The sequence below is a fragment of the Corylus avellana genome, chromosome ca6 (genome assembly GCF_901000735.1).
Source record: "Corylus avellana chromosome ca6, CavTom2PMs-1.0".
Taxonomy (NCBI): Eukaryota; Viridiplantae; Streptophyta; class Magnoliopsida; order Fagales; family Betulaceae; genus Corylus; species Corylus avellana.
The window spans coordinates 3,604,802-3,625,945 of record NC_081546.1 but is presented as its reverse complement, the minus strand read 5'-3'; the positions used below and the strand labels follow the sequence as shown (position 1 = coordinate 3,625,945).

The following is a 21,144-nucleotide window of genomic DNA, read 5'->3' as shown; positions in this document are numbered from 1 at the left end:
GTTTGATTGGTTTCAGTGAAAATATTTTGTGTGAAAAAATATATTTTATATGGAAAAATGTAAAAAAATTTGTTTTGTAATGGTTTTTTTATTTGAATAATAATTAAAAAAAATGATTGATGTGGTATAAAAAGTAGAGATGTTGGGATTAATTTTGAGGTGAAACGATTTTTTTTTTGGGATTAAGGGAGGCCTTGGTACAGTACCAGCCCAGGGCCATTGGCAAACAGGGCCTTAAGGAATATATTCGTGACTAAATCTACAACATGAGTAGTCCAAATACAAAACAAAAATAAAAAACAACTAGAAACTAAAAATTCGGTCGTGAGAGTTAAGCCTCCACCCCAATCTACTACATTCTCAACCCGAAGGCCAGGACAACAAATCCATCCCCAACCCGAAGCTAGGACAAACATTGACATTAAATATTTAAATTGCCCTTTGGTCAAAGAAATCAAGCAAAAAATAAATAAATAAAGGTGATAAATTGACAATCTAGATACTTTGAGTGAAAAAATTAAACATGTGAGTCACATTCACAACTTTCGGTCTAATTTAATGCAAAAACGTAATGTATGGTGCAATACAACGAGATGCAAGGGTGAAGTGCCCAAAATTAAAGTTTGAAGGGTCAAGTATATATATATATATACAAGCTTATTTAGGAATATAATATAATATTTAAACTTGACTTATTTATGAATCAAGTGTCAAAAATGGATTTGAGCTTATTGTTAGTCTCAAATAAGCCAGCATATATATATATATATATATATAGAGAGATAATTTTAGTCTGAATCAAGTCCAAATAGGTTGTAAACAGCTTGGTTATTGCCTGCCGCCTCACTTAGAAAAATGGATTTGGTTAACGAATAAAAAGTTGGTATTAATTTTTTTCTCAAACAATAATGCAGATTATCCTTGAAAAGTATCTACTCACCAACATTGCAATTGAACCGTAAAAAATTATTAAACCTACAAAATTCATGCTCTTGGTTCAACCCAAAAGGGGTTACATTTATTAAAAAAAAAACCCTTTAGGATGATGATGAAGTTTAAATTCTAAAAAATTACATAAAAAACCTCTTGGTGCAGGCCGTCCATTAATTAGTTGTAATATTTTTTGGCAGTAGTTGAGTTTTGAGTGATGAACATGTTGTAAAATGTTGCAGGTCCATTAATGTTAATATATTGGCAGTAGTTGGTTTAATTTGACAGATTAGCAAACCAGCATCAACATATGGTGTTTTTTTTTTTTTTTGCTAATTTTATAGTGAAGCCAATTACAACTCTTAAGCACAGTCAGATCATTGACCTGGTTATGTGAGCAATTTTTTTTTTTTAAAAAAAAAATTCAGCTATTAGGTCAGGTTAGGTACATGACTTGTTTATCTTTTACAATTAATTACTTTCTTGTCACGTTAATTGGTTTTAGTTTATGTTTTAGTTCCCTCATTGGATGTGAATTAGGTCAATTATTTTCTTGTTAAGATCTAGTTCCAAGGAGTCAAACACGAATTTGCATATTTTCTTGTGGCATACGCTTCATTTTTCCTTGATTTGGGTTCTTCTTTCTCGATAACAAACTGGATTTTTCTCATTCATAATTATGAATGTCTTAATTAGGCACCTAACTCTGCGATAATGATTGGCTAACTCACACTTTGCCAAATACACATAAACTCTTCCCATAAGACACACATGAATAATTGAATATGATTATTACCTATTCTAAAAACGCATCTATTTTGACGAAATGACAAAGTATTGCAATGTTTAAACCCTTTTTTTTTTTTTTTGGGTGAGTAAATGCCGACAGTTAGCTGATCGAGTCATATGAATGTTAATTGAGTGATGTGATGTGGGTTGATGGATACATGAAACGACATATATGTAATTATTTGGGATTGGGTAAACAAATGTTGTCCTTTCAGATACATGTGTCTGTATGTGAAGGCAAGGGCCTCACACGAATGGCCTTTTCCTTTGGGAAGATTGTGACACCTCTAAAAGATTTGGGCAACTGGACCATCTCTATTCTGGATGCTTCCTCTACTACTACTTGTAGTCGATCTGTCCATTTATTTTTGTACATTAATTTGTATTTTTTTAAGAGATACAAACACAAACTGATCAATAAGAAAGGTAAGTTGGGTGGGATTGCAGTTGGAGTGAGCTCTAACTGCAGCCTAATAACCCATTATAAATTAAGAATATGTTGGACATAGATTTTTTAGCTTTTTCCGTATAATAGAATAAAAAAAAAATTTGAAAAATTTTAAGGGATATATTTGTTAATTAATGTGCTTTGCAGGGTTTTTTATTTATTTTTTATTTTTTGGAAAGTGTTGGCGGTTTATTAATAATTTTGACTCGAGGACCTAAAACAAAAAAAAAACATAATTAAATTTTACCAAACAATCAACCAAGATCTTTAATTGCCAAGATTTATGAATTGGTAGGTTCATTATTGTTTAGTGTATACTGATATTATATAGTTTTGAACAATGTTATTTATTAGATTGTTATATCTAAAAAATTATATAACAGTTTATTATATAGCATTATTCTATAATTTTGGTCATTGGGTTTGTTAAAGTATCTGTAAATTGGACTAAGTGCTTTGCACTTAGTTATGGGAGAACATTTTAAGCACAAACTATACTTATTATGTAGATTAACTATGGATTATATAATCTATACAAATATTAATGTAGATCATATTATTCTTTTTGCCATAATAGAATTGAGATAACCTAAACCGAGGGATAAGTAAAGATTTAATTATATAATATATACTGGTTGCTTTGGTGGAATAAACTAACATTGATTAAGGCATGGCCTTGTCTAATCCGTCTTGGCTTTAGGGCATTGACTTGTCGGGCTGTGAGACAAGGACATGGGCTGTGAAGAAAGACCACCCATTTTCTTTAAAATTGTTGGACTGTCACATTCTCTATGATAGCTTCCCCCGACTCCTTTGTCCCTAATGCACCGACTAATTCTGGTGTAATTTTCCCATGGTAGCATGGGAAAGTAAAGTTCAACACCCACCTAATCTCTATCCTTATCTTCTTTTTAAAGATTTATGTACTCAAAGATGGCAAAAGGATGCCCATTATGTCTAGACTCTTCTTTATTAAGAATTGATTGAGTGTGTAATAAAATGAATTATTTGTGTATATATATATAAAATAATGGCAAAAGGATAGCCATTATGTCTAGACTTCTTTATGCTTTGAGAAGTGTTTTATCTTTTGGGTTGTTTTAATGCTTTTAACGAAAAGAAAACAAAAAACAAAAAATAAAAGATAAAAGAGAGAACAAAATCAATAACAAAGATATATCTTTGTTATTAATTTTGACGTTCCAGTTTCTGACAAAAAAAAAAAAAAAAAATGACGTTTCAGTTTTTAACACGTCATAAATTTTTGACGTTTTAAAATTGACACGTCAAAAACTTGAATTTTTTAACACCCGCCTTTTTAACTGTTGACACACATAAAAAATGACATGTCATAAATCATTTTTTGACGTGTCAGTACAATTGACACGTCAGAAATCAATGGTCAAAAAAAATATTGATTTCTGTAGTGATAGCTTAAGATTGTTGGATTGTCATTATCTTAAAGGTGGGCTTTAATTTCTAAAGTGATTTTCCTGATCAATTATTTGAACTTAATTTATTAATCTCTATGACATCGATATTGCTATATTCTTTGATTATATATATTTGACTCTCTCAATTACTTGAAATTCAGCGCAATACTACCTGCCTTAGGCTGCTAGCTCTCATGGGTATTTTTAAAAGGTTAACTCAAGCAACCAGAGTACTAGAGTAGCCGCCGAGATGGATGAGTATTCCTTAATCTATTTGCTTATTCTTTTGATCACTCCGATGTTGATTTAACCGAGGTTTAATGTGTCGGTAAAAATTAATAATAATTTTTAGTTTCATGTCCATTAACGTGATTTAACAGTTTGAAATCTCTTCCAACTTGACCACACAAATTTGCAACCTAAGTTCAACAATGCTACGCAAACTTTGTCGGTTAGAGGCTACTGTACCTGCCCATGGAAATCTCATTGTATGGACTTTTAACATGCATTTACAATATGTCATGTTTGGTTTGATAATACTTTTTTTTATTTATTGAAAAAAAAATGTTTTAATATAATATAAAAGTGAAAGTAATTTTATGTGTTTTGTTAATGCTTTAACTTGTTCATTTATGTGTTTATTTTTATTTTTTAGCAAAACTAATGCTATAGACTATAGTACTCTTATCTCGCCTACATTTCATTAGGTTAATGTGACAGTACTCATCAGCTATTGTTTAAAACTTATCGGCCCAATAAAATAAGAGTGAAAAAGGGTTATCCGTTTTTGTCTTGAATAGGTAGGTGTTCATGTGTTAAAGCAAGCCAACGGACCAATTTTTAGTGGTATTGCCCATCATTAACCAAACTGCTGCTTTTGATTGATATATGATTTGGCAAAAGAAAAGGTAAAAGTAGAGGGGAGAAAAAGTAAAAGGAATAAATAATTGTGAAGAATGTGGAATGATGAATGGCATGGGGGATGGGGATGGGGAAGTGGACTGGCTTTTACGCATATCTTTTCTGCAACTCAACCCTACATGTCCAATTGAGAGAACCTGAGAAAGAGCAAGGCCTTACACATGGTGGGTAGCTTCCACTCCAAGGGAGGGAAACATTCCCTTCATTTGGTTGCAAGAGATTGAAAATTCCACATTGTTTTTTCCTTCTTTTTGTCATGAGCCATCAAGTGGCCCTTGGACTATCAACTCCATGTTGCCTTTGTAAGTCATTCCATTTTCGGCAATGCATTGATTTCAATCCAAACCACTCATTAGTAGCTGGTAAAACTTGGAATGTACAATAAGATCATATAAAGTAACCTTAAAAACTATATATATATTTGGCTTGTAGTATTTGTAGGTTATGGAGAGATTGAGCTTATTAATGGCTAAGAGATACCGATAATTTTCCTGTCCCCTCCAACCAGGCAGGAGACCGATCGAGAACCTCTCGCAACTCTTATAATCATTTTACATTTCAAATAAGAGATATAGGAAATCGCAATTGCATTTGAACACTACCGGTTGGGAAGAATCCCCTTTGTAACCCTTTTCTTTTTGTTTGTATTTACTCTAAAAAAAAGAAAAAAAAAAAGGAACCCTATCAGCTCGTTATCAAGGGTCACAGTATGAACATGTAGTATATACAAATACAAAGCTTCATACGACTATCATACAATTTGTTGATGTGACATTACGTCTTCAATTGATAACTCAATTGATTGGAGATCATGTTTTATGAAGCGAAAGTTACTAAATCGAATCTTTCTCCTTCATAAAGCGTGATCTCGGATCAATTGGCCAATTCATTAAATAATTTAACAATCTATTTAATAGCATTATTGTTATTCCTATGTGAGCTAATATGATTTATATAGATAATATATTGACTCCAACTATGGATACCATAACCTTGCAATGTGAGGCAGGGAGCCATTTGCTGGCATCGGATGCTTAATTCCTTGTCGGCTACCATGATTGGCCAATGAGACAGTCAGAATCAATGGGCCAGTGTTCCCGACAGATGTGCACGTGGTGAATTTCGAATGTGTGCCCTACTGCAGATTATGTGTACTACTAAATCGTTAAAAGCAGCCTTAAATTTGCTACATTTTTTGGCCTACACTAAATGTAGCAGCAGCCTACCGTTTGTTTCAAACCCACAACAATTAGTGTCGGTAACAGATTTTTTTTATTTAAAAAAATAATAATAATGACAAAATACAGTTAATAATAAAAGTGTAATTCAAGGCAGCGGCAAACAAACTACATATATATGATTTAATTAAGTCTTGTAAAAAAACACAAATTAAAATATTATATAAAATTTTATAATCGTTCAAAAATAATTTTAAATGTTTTTATTGGGGGGGAAACTTTACTGTGGATCCCTAAATTACCAGTCGTTTTGACATGTCCCTTTAAAACTTTAAAACCTCTCAATTTAAACTCTTAAACTTTTAATTGCAGTTAATTTGAATCTCTCCGTTAGATTTTAAACATTAAAAGTTAGATAATGATATTTATACTCTTGACTTTTTTATAAAATTTTAAATTTACTTTAATTTTAAATTAAAAATTTTTAAAAAAATATTATTAAAAAAAAATACAAGGTGACCAACAATTGGGCCACCTTGTAACTTTTTTTCAATTTTTTCTTTTTTAATAAAAAGAAAATTTAAGGGTAATGTTGTCTTTTTAAGGGTTTTAATGGAAAAAATTAATTGAGAGGTTCAAATTAACTGCAATTAAAAATTTAGGAGTCTAAATTGAGAAGTTGTGAAGTTTAAGAATATCAAAATAGATAGTAATTTAAGAATTTTAAGTGAAATTTTTCCAACAAAAAAATAAAAGTAAAATCGATAAAATAAATCCATGGTGGGACGCACGTTTATATGGCGGACAAGGCGCCAGCTTGTCAGGTATATCACTAATCATGAGTTTGATCCTATTGATTAATACAAGTAATTAGCAAATCATTCAACTTAATGACACTTCTATCATTAGAGATTCTCCGGTTCGAGCCTGCCACGTGTGTAAAAGATTCAAACACGTAAGCAACTGTGCCCCAGAACCATTAAGGAGGGGTTTTTTTTCGTGGGGGTTCACCTGGGAAATGCTTTTTTGCATTCTCCCCACCATCTCCCCACCATCTCTTCTCTCTTTACTTTTTTGTTTTATTTTATTTTATTTTTGAAAAAATCAAAATCCAAGTGAAGAGATGGTGAGTAGATGGTGGGGAGAATGCATTGTAGCATTCCTCGGGTCCACCTCAGGAGCTACGCTGACAGGAGGCTGCCAGCTCGCCGTCCACTATTTTCGTCGGTGGAAAGCGAAACAAAAAATTTAAAATTAATAAATAGTGAAAGAAAGAATATCAGGAAGGAGAGAGCGTACCTTGTGCATGTACCGACGGTTATGATTACGACTTAATCCAAGGACTGAAGTGGATCCACGTGTTGTTGTGGTGACCCACAGACAGCTATGCCAATAGTGATTGTCTGTCTGTAACGTTCAGTAGCTGTCACCCAGAAAGCATTTTTTTGACGTCATCAATGAATAGTTTATACTTTTTTTTTTTTGGGTTATTGATAACGTGACTGCCCATGTGTACCTTACATTTTGTCGGTGGGATTTAAACGTAGTTTAATTTTAGGAAAACTTCGCGCGAGGTTTTCGTGGGAAAAGAGGGCGGGAGAACAGTGACGCTTATTTATTTATTTATTTATTTATTAGTATTATTATTATTATTATTATTATTTTTTTTTTTTTTGTGCCCCTCTTGCTTGGGACTTTATCTTTGTGGCTTTATCATTTTTATTTGAAATATTCTCAGGGATTAATCCATGGTTGTCTTAAGCCTACCTATTATTGTGAACGTTAGTGATTGTTTATGTTTTAAATTGTTTATTAGTGATTTTAAGAAAAAAGGTTTTCTTAAAAAAAAAATTTAAAAACAGAAAAATGTTTTCCAAACCGTGATCAAATGAGACCTAAACTCTTTTTTTTTTAATAGTAAAACTTGATCTTGGATTATTACTTGAACATACGAATAATAACAAATTTTTAAGTTCTTAAGAAGTAACTCAATCAGCTGATCAATGTCACGTCTCATAAAGCAAAGATCACTAGTTCGAATCTCTTTACTCATTTTCAATTTTCTTGTGTGAATATGAAAAAAAAAAAAAAAAAACTTAAAAATAGGAACTTGTGTTATTCATTAACAATTTGATTTAGTGTTTCCCTAAGCATATATTTGAACGATAATGCATGGCATAATTTATAAACATGGTTTACTTTCCTTACTCTTACAAAATTTCAAACTGATCAAGACTTCAAGTTGAGACTCTATGTTAATTTGTCGCTTTGCCATAGAGGATGACACATTGTGAAAGAGCAAATATCGAGAAGGAAGAGAGCTGCCACGCCAGTCGCCACAAAAGTCAAGATCAACAATAGATGTCGATACTGAATCACATGTTATCCCTCTAAACATGAGTACAAAATACAAAATCTGTTTGATATTTGAAAAGACAAAAAACATTTATTGAAACCTTTACAATCTCATTGGTTATTTTCTTCTCATCATGTTCTTGAGTTTGTGTGCATCCATGTGCATGCATGTTGGTTCCGTTTGAAGTTAGGTTTGTGTACTGTTTTCGAGTTGCTGTAACAGCAAAAGTCATTTGCTTAAGTAGCCTTTGGTTTGCTTTTAAGGGTAGTGTTTGAAAACGTGGCTTTGATCTAGATGTTGTTTGATTTGAAAAGGGTTGGGGCCTTTAGCTATTTTTTTTTTTTTTTTTTTTTTTACATGTTGACATAAAAGATGGGAATAAGAATTCGAACTAATGACCTATATTTTTAGCTGTCTTGTTTCATGTTCAATGGCACAATGCAGTATTATTAAAAGCTGTAATTATTAACTTAATCACATGGTTTTACCAAACAAACCCACAAAGTGCAAAACGATAAGAGTAAACTGTGCATTAGAATTGATTGAACACCGAAACCCAATACTAAGAGGGAAATTCTCGAGGAGCATAATTTAATCATACTAGAGTAGTCCATATTTGGTCTTATTAGGTATAGAAGTTTGAGATCAAACAACAAATGGAAAGGCTTTTTCCACTTTCCACTCAATTGTTTTAGTTTACAACCCTTTTTTTTTTTTTTTTTTGTTGAAATAAAGGTAAAAGACACTACAATTATTTCAGTGATGACTCCCTATAAAAAGAAGGTTGCTTATATCCACATTGCTTGCTTTTATGGAAACCTTTGAGTACAGCCCCTATATGGCTCTATGGTACTTAATTAAGTTTCAATATGATATTGCTGCATATATATTAACAAAAGTTGCGTAACTTGCAATGGTTCTCATGATCTACATCTTAATTAAGGTGGGGTGGAGTTGTGTTATGCCTAGGGGACTTTGGCCTCCTGAAAATGTAAAAATTGGTTTTTGTCCTTTACAAATGAGACTACTTTTTTTTTTTTTTTTTTAAAGAAATTATGTTTTTTAAATTTTATTCTAGATGCATCATGCATTAACATTTCACGTAGTAATAATCTGTTTTCCCATGGTCCAAGTGTTATTATTTCGAGTTCCACCTTACCCATAAACACACAGGCAGTAACATCATTATGTTATATTTAGTACTCATGTTCTGTCTATAAGTGGGGCATACTTCACATGCTAATAGTAATACATATATAGTAGTGATCAGTAACTTCTACAGGAATTTTTTTTACACAAGTCTGATTAATATTAACCATCTTAAGTTTTATTAATGTCTTGGTAAAGAATTAGATTAGGCTATAGCTTAATTAATCTTGAGAGAACATGCATCTTGAGTTCTTGCCGTTTAGACCTCTCTTAGCAATTCTTAGTAGATAATTGCTACCATGATCACACCGGAGTAGTCACAGTTCATCGCCCTTTGTGCCCTTTTCATTAGAAAAAATAAATAAATAAAAAAAAATCCTGCTGCAAAAAGTGTGAGTTCTAGTGCGTACGTGGAACCAAATGAAGATAGATTTGAGGCATGAGAGATATTTCCCAATACAGTCGACCACTATTCCAACTGAGCTAAGCTCAGGAGTGTGGCTGCAGAGAGCCCAGGTGGGCTGGGTCTCAACGGGCTCAAAGTGGCCCGGCATGTTGAGAGGATTATCTTTAGTAATTAGTACTAATGCTTCTGATTTGGGAATGATATAGAAAGCAATTTTTAATTAAAACCAAGATCAAGTGGGCCACATTCAGAAGGCCCATTATTCCAATGGTGATCGTGAATGATTCCGACAAAATAGTGACGACAATTAATTGGGCTCTTCTCAGTATAACGTATGGACTTTTGTTACTGGTTTTTGAATAGAAGCAAAACAGTCTTTGTCTTTCTTGGTTTTGTTTACCTAAGAGGCCTGGGTCTCAACTTTTCAGCTTCCCACATTTTACGTTTGTTTACTGAAGAATCTAAAATGAAAAAACCAATTGGACTGCCCATTGGTGCCATATTCTAATGGTGAGTAAATTTTAGCCCCAACACCATTCTTTTTAGTTCCTACTCTGAATATCTACCGATTAACATTAATTGTACCTTAATTGCCACCTTCTACGTGCCCCTTCCCATGCACGTAACGTAACCTACATTTCCTTCACTCTATATAACGACTTACACCCTCACAAACCCTTCACAACTAATCATCTCTCTTTCTGTCGATCAATCTCCTCTTCTCAACAATGGCTTCTACTTCCAAGCTCTCCATTCTCATTGCTGTGGCTCTTGCTTTGAGCATGGCATCCATGGCCATTTCTCGACCGTTGGATTTGGCCACCACCCCAACCCTCAAGGCTCATTCAAAACTGGATGGTGACTCAACATTAATGTGCTGGGATTCTTTGCTTCAGCTCCAAGCATGCACCGGAGATATTCTTCTCTTTTTCCTTCACGGAGAGATCACTAATATCGGCGCCAGCTGTTGCCAAGCCGTCCGCGTCATCGGACACCAATGCTTGCCGGAAATGTTTCGTATACTAGGGCTTACCAATGAAGAGGGTCTTGTACTTGAGGGATATTGTGATCGTGACACCGCCCATCCCTCTCCTCCATTACCACCGTCGCCGCCATCATCATCATCGCCGCTATCGCCTCCATCGTCAACAATCTGCTGGGACTCTTTGCTTGAGCTCCGAGCATGCACCGGAGAGGTTGTAATGTTTCTCCTCAACGGAGAGACTTATTTAGGCCCCAACTGTTGTCCAGCCATCCGAGCCATCGAACACCAATGCTGGCCTGAAATGTTTCGTTCACTAGGGTTTACCATTGAAGAGGGTGATATACTCCAAGGATATTGTGAGGCGGCTGCCCATTCGCCGCCGTCATTGCTATCATCACCGTCGCCGCTATCGCCACCACCGGTTAATTAACTTGGTTCCTTAATGACAAGTATTTTGGTGTTGTTGATTCAACAAAATAAAGAGGCGTTTGGGAGTCTTTGGTTGTTAATTTAGAGTAATTTGGCCCTTGGCCCAACTATTGACTATTTCCTCTCTAAATATTAATTATTTAATTAATATTTAACAATAATTAGTAGAGGTTGATGGATAATAAGATCAACGGTTTGAATCCCTTAAGAACGTATGCGAATGTGAGTAAATTTAGCATATCAAATGATATTATTATTATTAATATATTATCATTAATTTCTTTTGACTTCTCATATCCATGGAGCAGATAATTTAATTTAAATCTTATATTCAAGCTGCGATATTAATCACGTTATCTGTGTGTGCCTTCACAATTGGTCGGAGATAGATAGACACCCGTTGGGGTCAAATAAATAATTATGAAAACATTTTAAATGAAATTAATTAATTACCCAAAGAAGAGGACAACAAGCCACTTGGATTCTTAGTGGATATTAAATTTGAGAGATATATATCAGATTCAACCATCTCTCTCCATTAGTTGCCATTCCAAGTACCTGTCGTTCATGGAATATAATTTATGTGATGCTGGTATCTGGGGGCGGTCGATCGATATATCTTCACTAACATTTCAATGATTTGGTTTTAGAAATATCTCAAGAATTGTTATTCTCTGTTGACGCGTTTTTTGTCCAAGAATCCGCTGTCTCGGCCATTTTTCTTCATGATTGAGCTATGTGTGAATTTTCTGTACGTCACTGATAATCTGCAAAATAAAGGCAAGGTTAGAGGTTTCTGGTTGGAGCTAAATACTATGCTTTGCTTATAAAATGAGAAAAATAATAGGAAGTAGGTTCTAGTGAACCGATGTGTGTGAGAAATATGGGTTTATGTGAGAGAGAGAAACGTGGGAGAAGCTTTAGAGAGAGAGAGATGTCATTACAGGTGTCATTAGGTGAGAGAGAGAGAGAAACGTGGGAGAACCAAAAGAATCCTCCCCTCTTCTAGCACATGCATTTCCTCCTTTTATTCTCCGCCGCCGGTGCAAAATGAAGTGCATTAGTGTCATTAGGTGAGTGGTGAGGGCATTTTGTAAATAAATGTAAGTGAGTGGGGCCATGGTGAGATATTTTCTGCCCCAACATTCTCCCTTTTGTATTTTTTTTAATCTATAATATGGTCCATGATCTAAGTTAGTGGCTAAATTAATGGCTACAGGCCATATGCTAGGGTCGTGATTTTCGTCATTTGCATTTACGGATTGCAGCGGCGGATCTACTTAATATGCTTTTTATTTTTATTTTTATTTTATTATTTTATATATATATATATTGGATAAAGAGGATCGAATATCCATCATCATCAATGTGAGAAAAATATGACCACTTGTGAGTTAAGACGATCTCATAAGTCCTTTTCTACTAGCTAGCTAGGCCAGCGTTAATGAATAATCATTTCTATTATGTGGAACTGACAAGTTCGATCTTGCGATTTGATCATTGTTGATGCATTTTTCAGTCTAACAGTCTCCAATTGGTGTGATCTTTGCGTTTTTCGAGGCGTCTTTCATTTTTGATCTTTGGGCTTCTACAAAATAATAAGTGTCAAAGGGGTCTCCTGGCTTTTTGCTAGAGACTTTCCGATGCTGATGCTTAAGTTAGCAGTCGTATATGGAGTCGGAATGTAGCATGAGCTAACAATATATTGAGAATCACGTACTGATGCTTTGAGTTCCCTTTTATAGGGTTTTATCTATGTAATTTCTCCCTCGATCTTCTCCCTTAAGGTGATTGAGGGATAATTTGAGATAGTTGAGAGATAATGCAAGGTAGTTGAGATAATGTGAGATAGTTGAGAGATATATAGTGGGGGGTGGTTGAGAGATAGTGAGACCTATAGTGAATTTTATCCCCAACAATCATCATACTAATCAACCAAAAGAGTCAAAGGACTACTAGAGAACTATATTATATACTAACCGGCCTCTAAGGCCCGATTGTTAAAAATGCACAAGAAAGCTAACATTTTTTTAAACTGGATCTCTTCAATTCTCTTGTAATCGGGTTTAAAAAAAAAAAAAAAAACCCTCAGTAACATTTTTTTTCTTGGTTTTGGGTACCTTGTAAGGCATATATATTTGACGTATATAGGACAAAGTTTTCCTATGGTATACGCAGTGAAAGGTACCTAAACAAGATTTAGACTGTAAGCTAAACTTGGTATAATCACATGACACGAAATCGAAAATCAGGCAGAAAGAAAAATGTCCACATTGTCCCAGTATTTCAGTTGACTATTTAGGTTGATGACCATGTTCTGCAGTTAATTAGTGTCACTAAATCCTGTTAATTTTTAGGGTTAATATATATATATATACACTCATTGGGTAATCGTTCTATTTCAATTTATTCATTAGGTTTTTAAATTCGACTTTTAACTTTTGAGATTTTCGAATTTTTCAATTTAGTCCTTTCGTCTAAATTTACTGACGTTAATTATGCCATTTTTGATACATCGGTTTAATTTTTTTTTTTTTTTTTTTTTTTAATTTCATTAAAAAAATAAAAATCTAAGAAAAAAGGTTTGCCACCCTTGCAGTACCCACAAGAGAGGGGAGTAATCCCATCGAGTGTTATTGCCACATAACAGTTTTAGATAATTTTATTAGATGAGTTTACCCACGAATTTCTTCAATAAAATGCCAAATTCTGAATACACCACAACATATCCGACAATATTGTTATATACTTTTGACACCAGATATTTTAGTTGCTCAAAAAAAAAAAAAAAAAAAAATACAGATAATAAGTAAGTTTTACTCTTATAACCTCAACCAAAAACCTTGGTAAGATTTTTGGTCAAATACTTTTAAGTGAAGTTAAGGATCACGTAAAATATTGACGTGTACATAAAGAAGCCACAAATGTTATTATTATTATTATTATGCAATAAACTAAAGCAAAAATACATGAAAAAAGGAAGAGTACTCCAAACTTCAAAGAAGCTTACAATATTATTTGTGAACATCATCATCGTCATCACACCAGATAGCACCTATATATATAGTCAACCAATGCATACAAAAACTCACACGTAATAATATTTATTTAGGGTAGTCGTTTAGTGCTGGTGATCAGTAACATAACATGATGAGAAATAGAAAGACACTTAAAAGAGATGGTGGTTCTTCTTTCCATGTGCCTCTTCATCTAGTTTCTTTGCATCTTTCTTCTTATGACTCTCATGGAAAGCATACCCACCGGCCCCTACTGCAGCTGCTGCTGCAATCTCCTCCTCCACCTTGTGCTTGTGGGCGCCCTCTGGGTCTTTCTTTGCCTCACGCTTCTCATGCTGATATATATATATATAATCATTCAAACGAATACCAATTAAGTGCTTTGAAACTCCTACACGTACATCAAAATATATAGCTAGAAGGAGGACATGCACTATATATATATACGTACCAAGGCATAAGTTCCGGTTGCAACAGCACCAAGCCCACCTGTTTCCTCGAGATGCTTTTTGTGCTTCTCGTCCTTCCTGTAATCAACAGGTTTTTCTGGATTTTCTTCATCTTTATTGTGGTGGAAGAGGTGCTGGTGGTGTTCTGCCATGGTTTTCGTGGGATACTATGAATATGGCTTGATCAGAAAGATGCAGGAATATATTAATTATATTCTGCCGAATGACAATGAGAAATGTTGTTAATGGGTTTAATTGGGTTAGGGTGCGGTGGTATTTATAACTTTTGCTTGAAAATTTATAGTATTGTGACGCGATCCAAAAGTGAAATTAATTTGGAGGGTTTTATATTTTGGATTATTTTTAAGGTAAAATTATATTTAGCCGGCCCTAGCTAGCTGTTTTCATTTGACTTACCTTGAGTTTTTAATTTCAAGTTGCCAGAAGTCCTATCTGTCACTTTACCATCAAGGTTAATGGTTTATCATCTGTCTCATTTGACATGTCATAAACACTCTAATGCAATATTACATCAACAAATATGATATGTAGAATTTAGAGAAATACAAAATTTGAGAACTTACATCAATAAACTTGTTTGAGTGTGCATTTGAAGGACCTAAATATGTATTAAATACTTAAAAAGTACATCCATTTGAAGAAAAAAAATACCTGTATGGCAAAAAGAATCCTCCCCTCTTCTATCACATTTCCTCATTTTATTCTCTGGTACAAAATGAAGTGCATAGGTGTCATTCGGTGTGTGGTGATGGCATTTTGTAAATAAATGTAAGTGAGTGGGACCCATGGTGAGATATTTTCTCCCCCAACATTCTCCCTTTTGTATTTTTTTTAATCTATAATATGGTCCATGATCTAAGTTAGTGGCTAAATTAATGGCTGCAGGCCATATGCTAGGGTCGTGATTTTCTTGATTTGCATTTACGGATTGCAGCGGTGGTTCTACATATATGGATTTTTTTTTTTTTTTTTTTTGGATAAAGAGGATCGAATATCCATCATCATCAATGTGAGAAAAATATGCCCACTTGTGAGTTAAGACGATCTCATAAGTCCTTTTCTACTAGCTAGGCCTGCGTTAATGAATAATCATATTGATATTATGTGGAACTGACATGTTTATAAGACAAATTTATATTCTTGTGATTTGATCATTGTTGATGCATTTTTTTGTCCAACAGTCTCCGACTGGTGTGATCATTGTGTTCTTCGAGGCGTTGTTCATCTTCAATCTTCGGGTTCTACAAAATGATCGACAAGAGCGTCAAAGGAGTTTACGGGCCTTTGTCGGAGACTCTCCGATGCTTAATTAACGGTCGTATATGGAGTCTTAATGTAGCATGAGCTAGTAATATATTGAGAATTAATTGATCGTGATGCCTTGAGTTCCCTTTTTATAGGGTTTTATTTGTGTAACTGCTCATCTTCTCCCTTCAAGTAGAGATTTACAGCTGCCATGAGGCTGCAGCCAAGTGTCAGACATTTACAATTTTTTTTTTTTTTAATTAAAGAAGATAAACATTAAATGAGAATTCAAATTTGAGATATTGACACCAAATTTCTCAAATTTGAGACATTAGCACCAAATTTAGGATGATTAAATCCCTTTTGAGTGATATCATCCCTAAAGGGTTAATTTTGCACCCTTAGGTTTTAGTTTTGAATTAAAAAACAAGTTTTGAGGCATTAAAAACTAAATATTAATTCATAAAAATTTAACTAACAAAAAAAATACGAATTGGGGGAAGAGAGAGATTTCTACGATTTTTTTTTTTTTTTTTTTTTTTTAATAAAGCTACAACAGACTTTGGCAGACACTTGTCTGACTCTTGGCAGCCAGATAGCATGACTCTCTCTCTTCAGGCGATTAATGAATAATTTGAGACCGTGGAAAGATAATGTGGGGTAGTTGAGATAATGTGAAATAATTGAGATAGTGAGGGGTGGTTGAGAGATAGTGGACCCGTAGTGGATGCTAAGGCCGATTGCTAAAAATGCACAAGAAAGCTAAAAAACATGCATATACGTATAGCAAGTACCAACCAAGCCAAAACCATACTACTACTAGGACCAGACCCGATGGCTAAGCCTACATTTAAGTTCGAGACTAACAGTATGCATGATGCACCTCCATCTCCAAAGGATACACCACAGACGACCCCCTCTTACACCTACGCCTATATATATATATAGTTAACAGTCTTATTCTATTTTATCAAGCAGAGTACTAACTCTTGAGCATTAGAGTGCTTCCGATCTGCAAACAAACAATTTTAATTATGACAACTCATTAATTGTTTTAAAAGGCACAAGGAAGCTTAAAAAGATGCATATACCAACTTAGCCAAAACCATACTAGGACTAGACCCGATGGCTAAGGCTACATCAAGGTCAAGACTAACAATAGGATGCACTTCTATCTTCATGGGATACACCACATGCGACCCCCTCTTCGGCCTAGGGTTTCAAGCCCGGCCTCTTACACCCATATACACCTACTACGTACATATATATATACACACGTTCTTACTCTCTATTTTATTAAGGTTTTACTATCTCATCACTCTCCCCTCACTTAGGGTACTGATTCGAAGTATCTCCAGTCTTCGGACAGATCGATGATTTTGCACATAACAGTTTTAGATGATTTTGCACATAACAGTTTAAGATTTTTGGTCAAATACTTTTAACTTTTAAGTAAAGTTAAGGATCGCGTACAATATTGACTTGTACATATATTAATATAAGAAGCCACAAATGTAATTATTATTATGCAATAAACTCACGAAAAATACATGCAAATTAAAAGGAAGCTAGAGTACTCCAAACTTCAAAGAAGCTTAACAATATCATTTGTGAACATCATCACACCAGATAGCACCTATATATATATATATATTTCAACCAAGACATACGTACAAAAACTCACACGTAATAATATTATTTAGGGTAGTCGTATGATGAGAAATAGAAAGACACTTAAAAGAGATGGTGGTGCTTCTTTCCATGTGCCTCTGCATCTTGTTTCTTTGCATCTTTCTTCTCATGACGCTCATGGAAAGCATACCCAACAGCCCCTACTGCAACTGCTGCTGCAATCTCCTCCACGACCTTGTGCTTGTGGGCGTGCTCTGGGTCTTTCTTTGCCTTATGCTTCTCATGCTGTTATAAATAATCATTCAAACAAATTCCAATTAAAAGCTTTGAAACTACTCCTACATGTACATCAAAATATATAGCTAGAAGGAGGACATGCAGTGTATACGTACCAAGGCAAAAGCTCCGGTAGCAGCAGCACCAAGCCCACCTGTTTGCTCGAGATGCTTTTTGTGCTTCTCCTCCTTCCTGTAATCAACAGGTTTTTCTGGGTTTTCTTCATCTTTATTGTGGTGGAAGAGGTGGTGGTGGTTTTCTGCCATGGTTTTCGTGGAGTACTATGAATATTGCTTGGTCAGAAAGATACAGGAATGTATTATATTCTGCCGAATGAGAATGACAAATGTTGTTAATGGGTTTAATTGGTTCAGGGTGCGCGCGCGGGGGTATTTATAACCGTACGTGTTGAATGGTTATACTATATGATTTTTTTCTTTGAAAATTTAAAGTATTGTGACGCGATCCAAAGGTGAAATTAATTTGGAGGGTTCTATATTTTGGATTATTCTTAAGCTAAAATTATATTTAGCCGGCCCTAGCTGTTTTCATCTGACTTACCTTGAGTTTTTAATTTCAAGTTGCCAAATTTAAAACAGGTTGTCCTATCTTTCACTTTACCATCAAGGTTAATGGTTTGTCATCTACCACATCTCATTTGACATGTCATTAACACTCCAATGCAATACTATATCAACAAATCTGATATGTAGAATTTAGAGAAACACAAAATTTGATAACCTACATCAACAAACATGTTTGAGTGTGCGTTTGATGGGCCCAAATGTACTTTGAATACTCAAAAAGTCTGTTTGAAGAAAAAAAAAAAATTGTTTGGTAAAAAAAAATTGAAAGCGCTTTTAAAGGTAAAAAAAGCCTAAATATGGTTAAAATGCACTTTTGGCAAAAACTTAAAAATGAAGCTTTTGCCAAAAAGTGATTTTTGACTTAAAAATTCTATATTTCTCAAACACAATCATAAACATGCTTTAAATAGCATTAGCATTTGAAGTTAGGTTTGTGTACAGTTTTCAAGTTGCGGTAACAGCAAAAGTCATTTGCTTAGCTAGCCTTTGGTTTGTTGTAATACCCCGACTTTTAAAACTATTTAAAAAGAGTTATGACCTCTTACTCAACCGGTTAAATAGAGAACTCTAAACCTTCTTATCATAACCCAATGCCCTTAAGTCTTTTTGAAGCAAAAAGCCCAAAACATCCTCACTGGGTGAGCGCTTGGCCAGGGGACCACACACGCACTCGCTTGGACATCACGCCACCCTCATGTAATCGTACCTCTGAGCATTTTTGGCCTTTTGTGAACAGTACACGAGCGCTCGTATGGACAGTATACGAGCACTCGTTCACCAATTTTCAAACCCTTGGATAATACCCAAATATGCATGCATGAAAATCATTTCTAACCTGTAGTGAACAGTATACGAGTGCTTGGCTCCAACATGCAACAACGCTCGCCCCTTTTCAGGATTTCTCTTGCAGCACTCTCAACCTTTTTCCCCTATAAATACCCCACACCATGCACCCTCAACCCCCATTCGAGCCCCTGTTACCTTAAAGAAACCCTGCTGGGTTGATTCTTTAGAGTTTGTGAGCCTTGAGTGTCCTTTGGTATTTTGGAGAAGGAAGGGAGGAGTTCTAACTATCTTCCATGGTAATTCCTTAATCCGTCCTTTGTACTTTTCTAGTGTTATTATTCTTAATATTACAAGTTTTAAAAAGGGGGCTATGATACTCATTTTCCTAGAATGTTTTCAAAAAGCTTTCAACTCACCTTTGTTTTCTTTATGCTTGAATGTGCATATATCTTAAAAAGAGTAATTTTCAAAGGTTTTTAAACACTTTTCCTTGATTCTTTTTGTGGTATCATCTACTGTCATAGGTGTTTATCTTAAGCCTAGAGGAGAAGACACCAACACATAGTCATAGATAGAAGCCTAGGAGCATTTTCAAGCATTTTTGGCCATACCCTAGCCCCTAGCCGAACGCTCACCCTTGGGAATGAGCGCACGAGCGCTTGACCAGAGAACGGGTTACACGCCCCTTAGCCCCATAAATGCATGCAAATGTTTCAGCAGTTCCTTTTTGTTAGATGGACCCTTTCTGTTAGATGGAGTCTCGTTGAGATCTCTAGTGTTGCTTATGACGATAAGTTATATTTCGTATAGCAAGGATTCGTGATGTCGGAAGGCTTAAGCGAGCGTACGGTGTAAGTAAACACTTATGAACACTTTCCTTAAAATCGTGGGATATGTCAGCTGACTGACAACGCATATGATATGAGCATGTCTACTTTTGTAATAACATGATAATTATTTTAATAACTTGTTGATAAGATGTATTGTATGACATAGTACACCGATACGTGCGGTATAATGGTCATGGACTTACTATATAGACTTGATTCTATGGTCAAATGTATGTGTTGATACATGTGCCTTGGATCCAATGGTTGAACCGTGACCGGCGCAACTTTAACGGACGGTCACTACAGAACGTATATCATTAGTAGTGTGGGTTACTAGTATTATGAACAGTAGTATACAATGGTCGGGGCACCAGCATTGTATTACAGGGCACTCGGGATAGCGCTAACTCTGCTGAGAATGAGTAATATCTTGAGTAGACCATATATAATAGTTATGACCTTTAAACATTAATTTTCTGCATTAAAACACTTAGGCGATTGCCGCCGGGAGTACACCACTTTTTATTAACCAAACAATACTTTTATGGTGTATTAACAGAGATAAACACCTCATTTTCAATGTTTACTGGAACTGCACGTTTATTTCCGTATAATAATAATGAGCTCATGGCATACATGCAAAATGGTGATGTTTACTTATTAAGTCGTTAAACTTACGCAGTTACTACTTTTATAGGGAGCATGTTTCTAGAACCCAAGAGTGATACGGCTACCACAATAGACCTTGTTGTAAGACCTCCATGCTGTTATGAGGTTTGACTATTATTGTTAGTTGCCCAATGTCTTTGATTTCGAGGATTACACTTGTTACTGTAATGATTTTGGATTTCTCAGATTTATTTTACCTTCCTATGCATTAATTCTGAAAATGCTTAGAGGGGCGATTCCCCATTTAACCACCAATTGGTTAAGCTTGAGTAATTGCTAGTAACCCTGCCAGGTTAGCTAAGGTTAGTTTTGGGAGCGTTACATTTGCTCTTAAGGGTGGCTTTGATGTAGATGCGTTTGATTTGATAGGGTTGGGGCTTTTAATTAGCTATCTTGTTTCATGTTCAATGGCACAATGCAATATTATTAAAAGATGTAATTAACTAACTTAATCACATGGTTTTACCAAACAACCCCACAAAGTGCAAAGCGATAAGAGTAAACTGTGCATTAGAATTGATTGAACACAAAAACCCAATACTAAGAGGGAAATTCTCGAGGAGCATAATTTAATGATAGTAAAGTAGTCCATATTAGCCTTATTAGGT

At 34.8% G+C, this 21,144-nt stretch overlaps 3 protein-coding genes across 3 annotated transcripts; 1 reads left to right on the top strand and 2 right to left on the bottom strand.

Moving 5' to 3' along the window:
• Window positions 1-10,338: 10,338 nt before the first annotated feature.
• Window positions 10,339-11,025, top strand: LOC132183987 (egg cell-secreted protein 1.1-like). Its single transcript, XM_059597465.1, has one exon. The coding sequence runs from the start codon at window positions 10,339-10,341 to the stop codon at window positions 11,023-11,025; it is 687 nt and encodes a 228-aa protein (XP_059453448.1).
• A 2,984-nt stretch (window positions 11,026-14,009) lies between these two features.
• On the bottom strand, window positions 14,010-14,725 carry LOC132184901 (abscisic stress-ripening protein 2-like). The gene is made up of 2 exons (XM_059598690.1): window positions 14,493-14,725; window positions 14,010-14,376 (listed from the first exon to the last, which is right to left on the bottom strand). The coding sequence occupies exons 1-2, from the start codon at window positions 14,640-14,642 to the stop codon at window positions 14,194-14,196; spliced, it is 333 nt and encodes a 110-aa protein (XP_059454673.1). The 5' UTR covers window positions 14,643-14,725; the 3' UTR covers window positions 14,010-14,193.
• Window positions 14,726-17,416: 2,691 nt separating this feature from the next.
• LOC132184902 (abscisic stress-ripening protein 2-like) lies at window positions 17,417-17,981 on the bottom strand. Its single transcript, XM_059598691.1, has 2 exons — window positions 17,781-17,981; window positions 17,417-17,673 (listed from the first exon to the last, which is right to left on the bottom strand). Exons 1-2 carry the CDS (start codon window positions 17,928-17,930, stop codon window positions 17,491-17,493), a joined length of 333 nt encoding a protein of 110 aa, XP_059454674.1. The 5' UTR covers window positions 17,931-17,981; the 3' UTR covers window positions 17,417-17,490.
• Window positions 17,982-21,144: the final 3,163 nt, after the last annotated feature.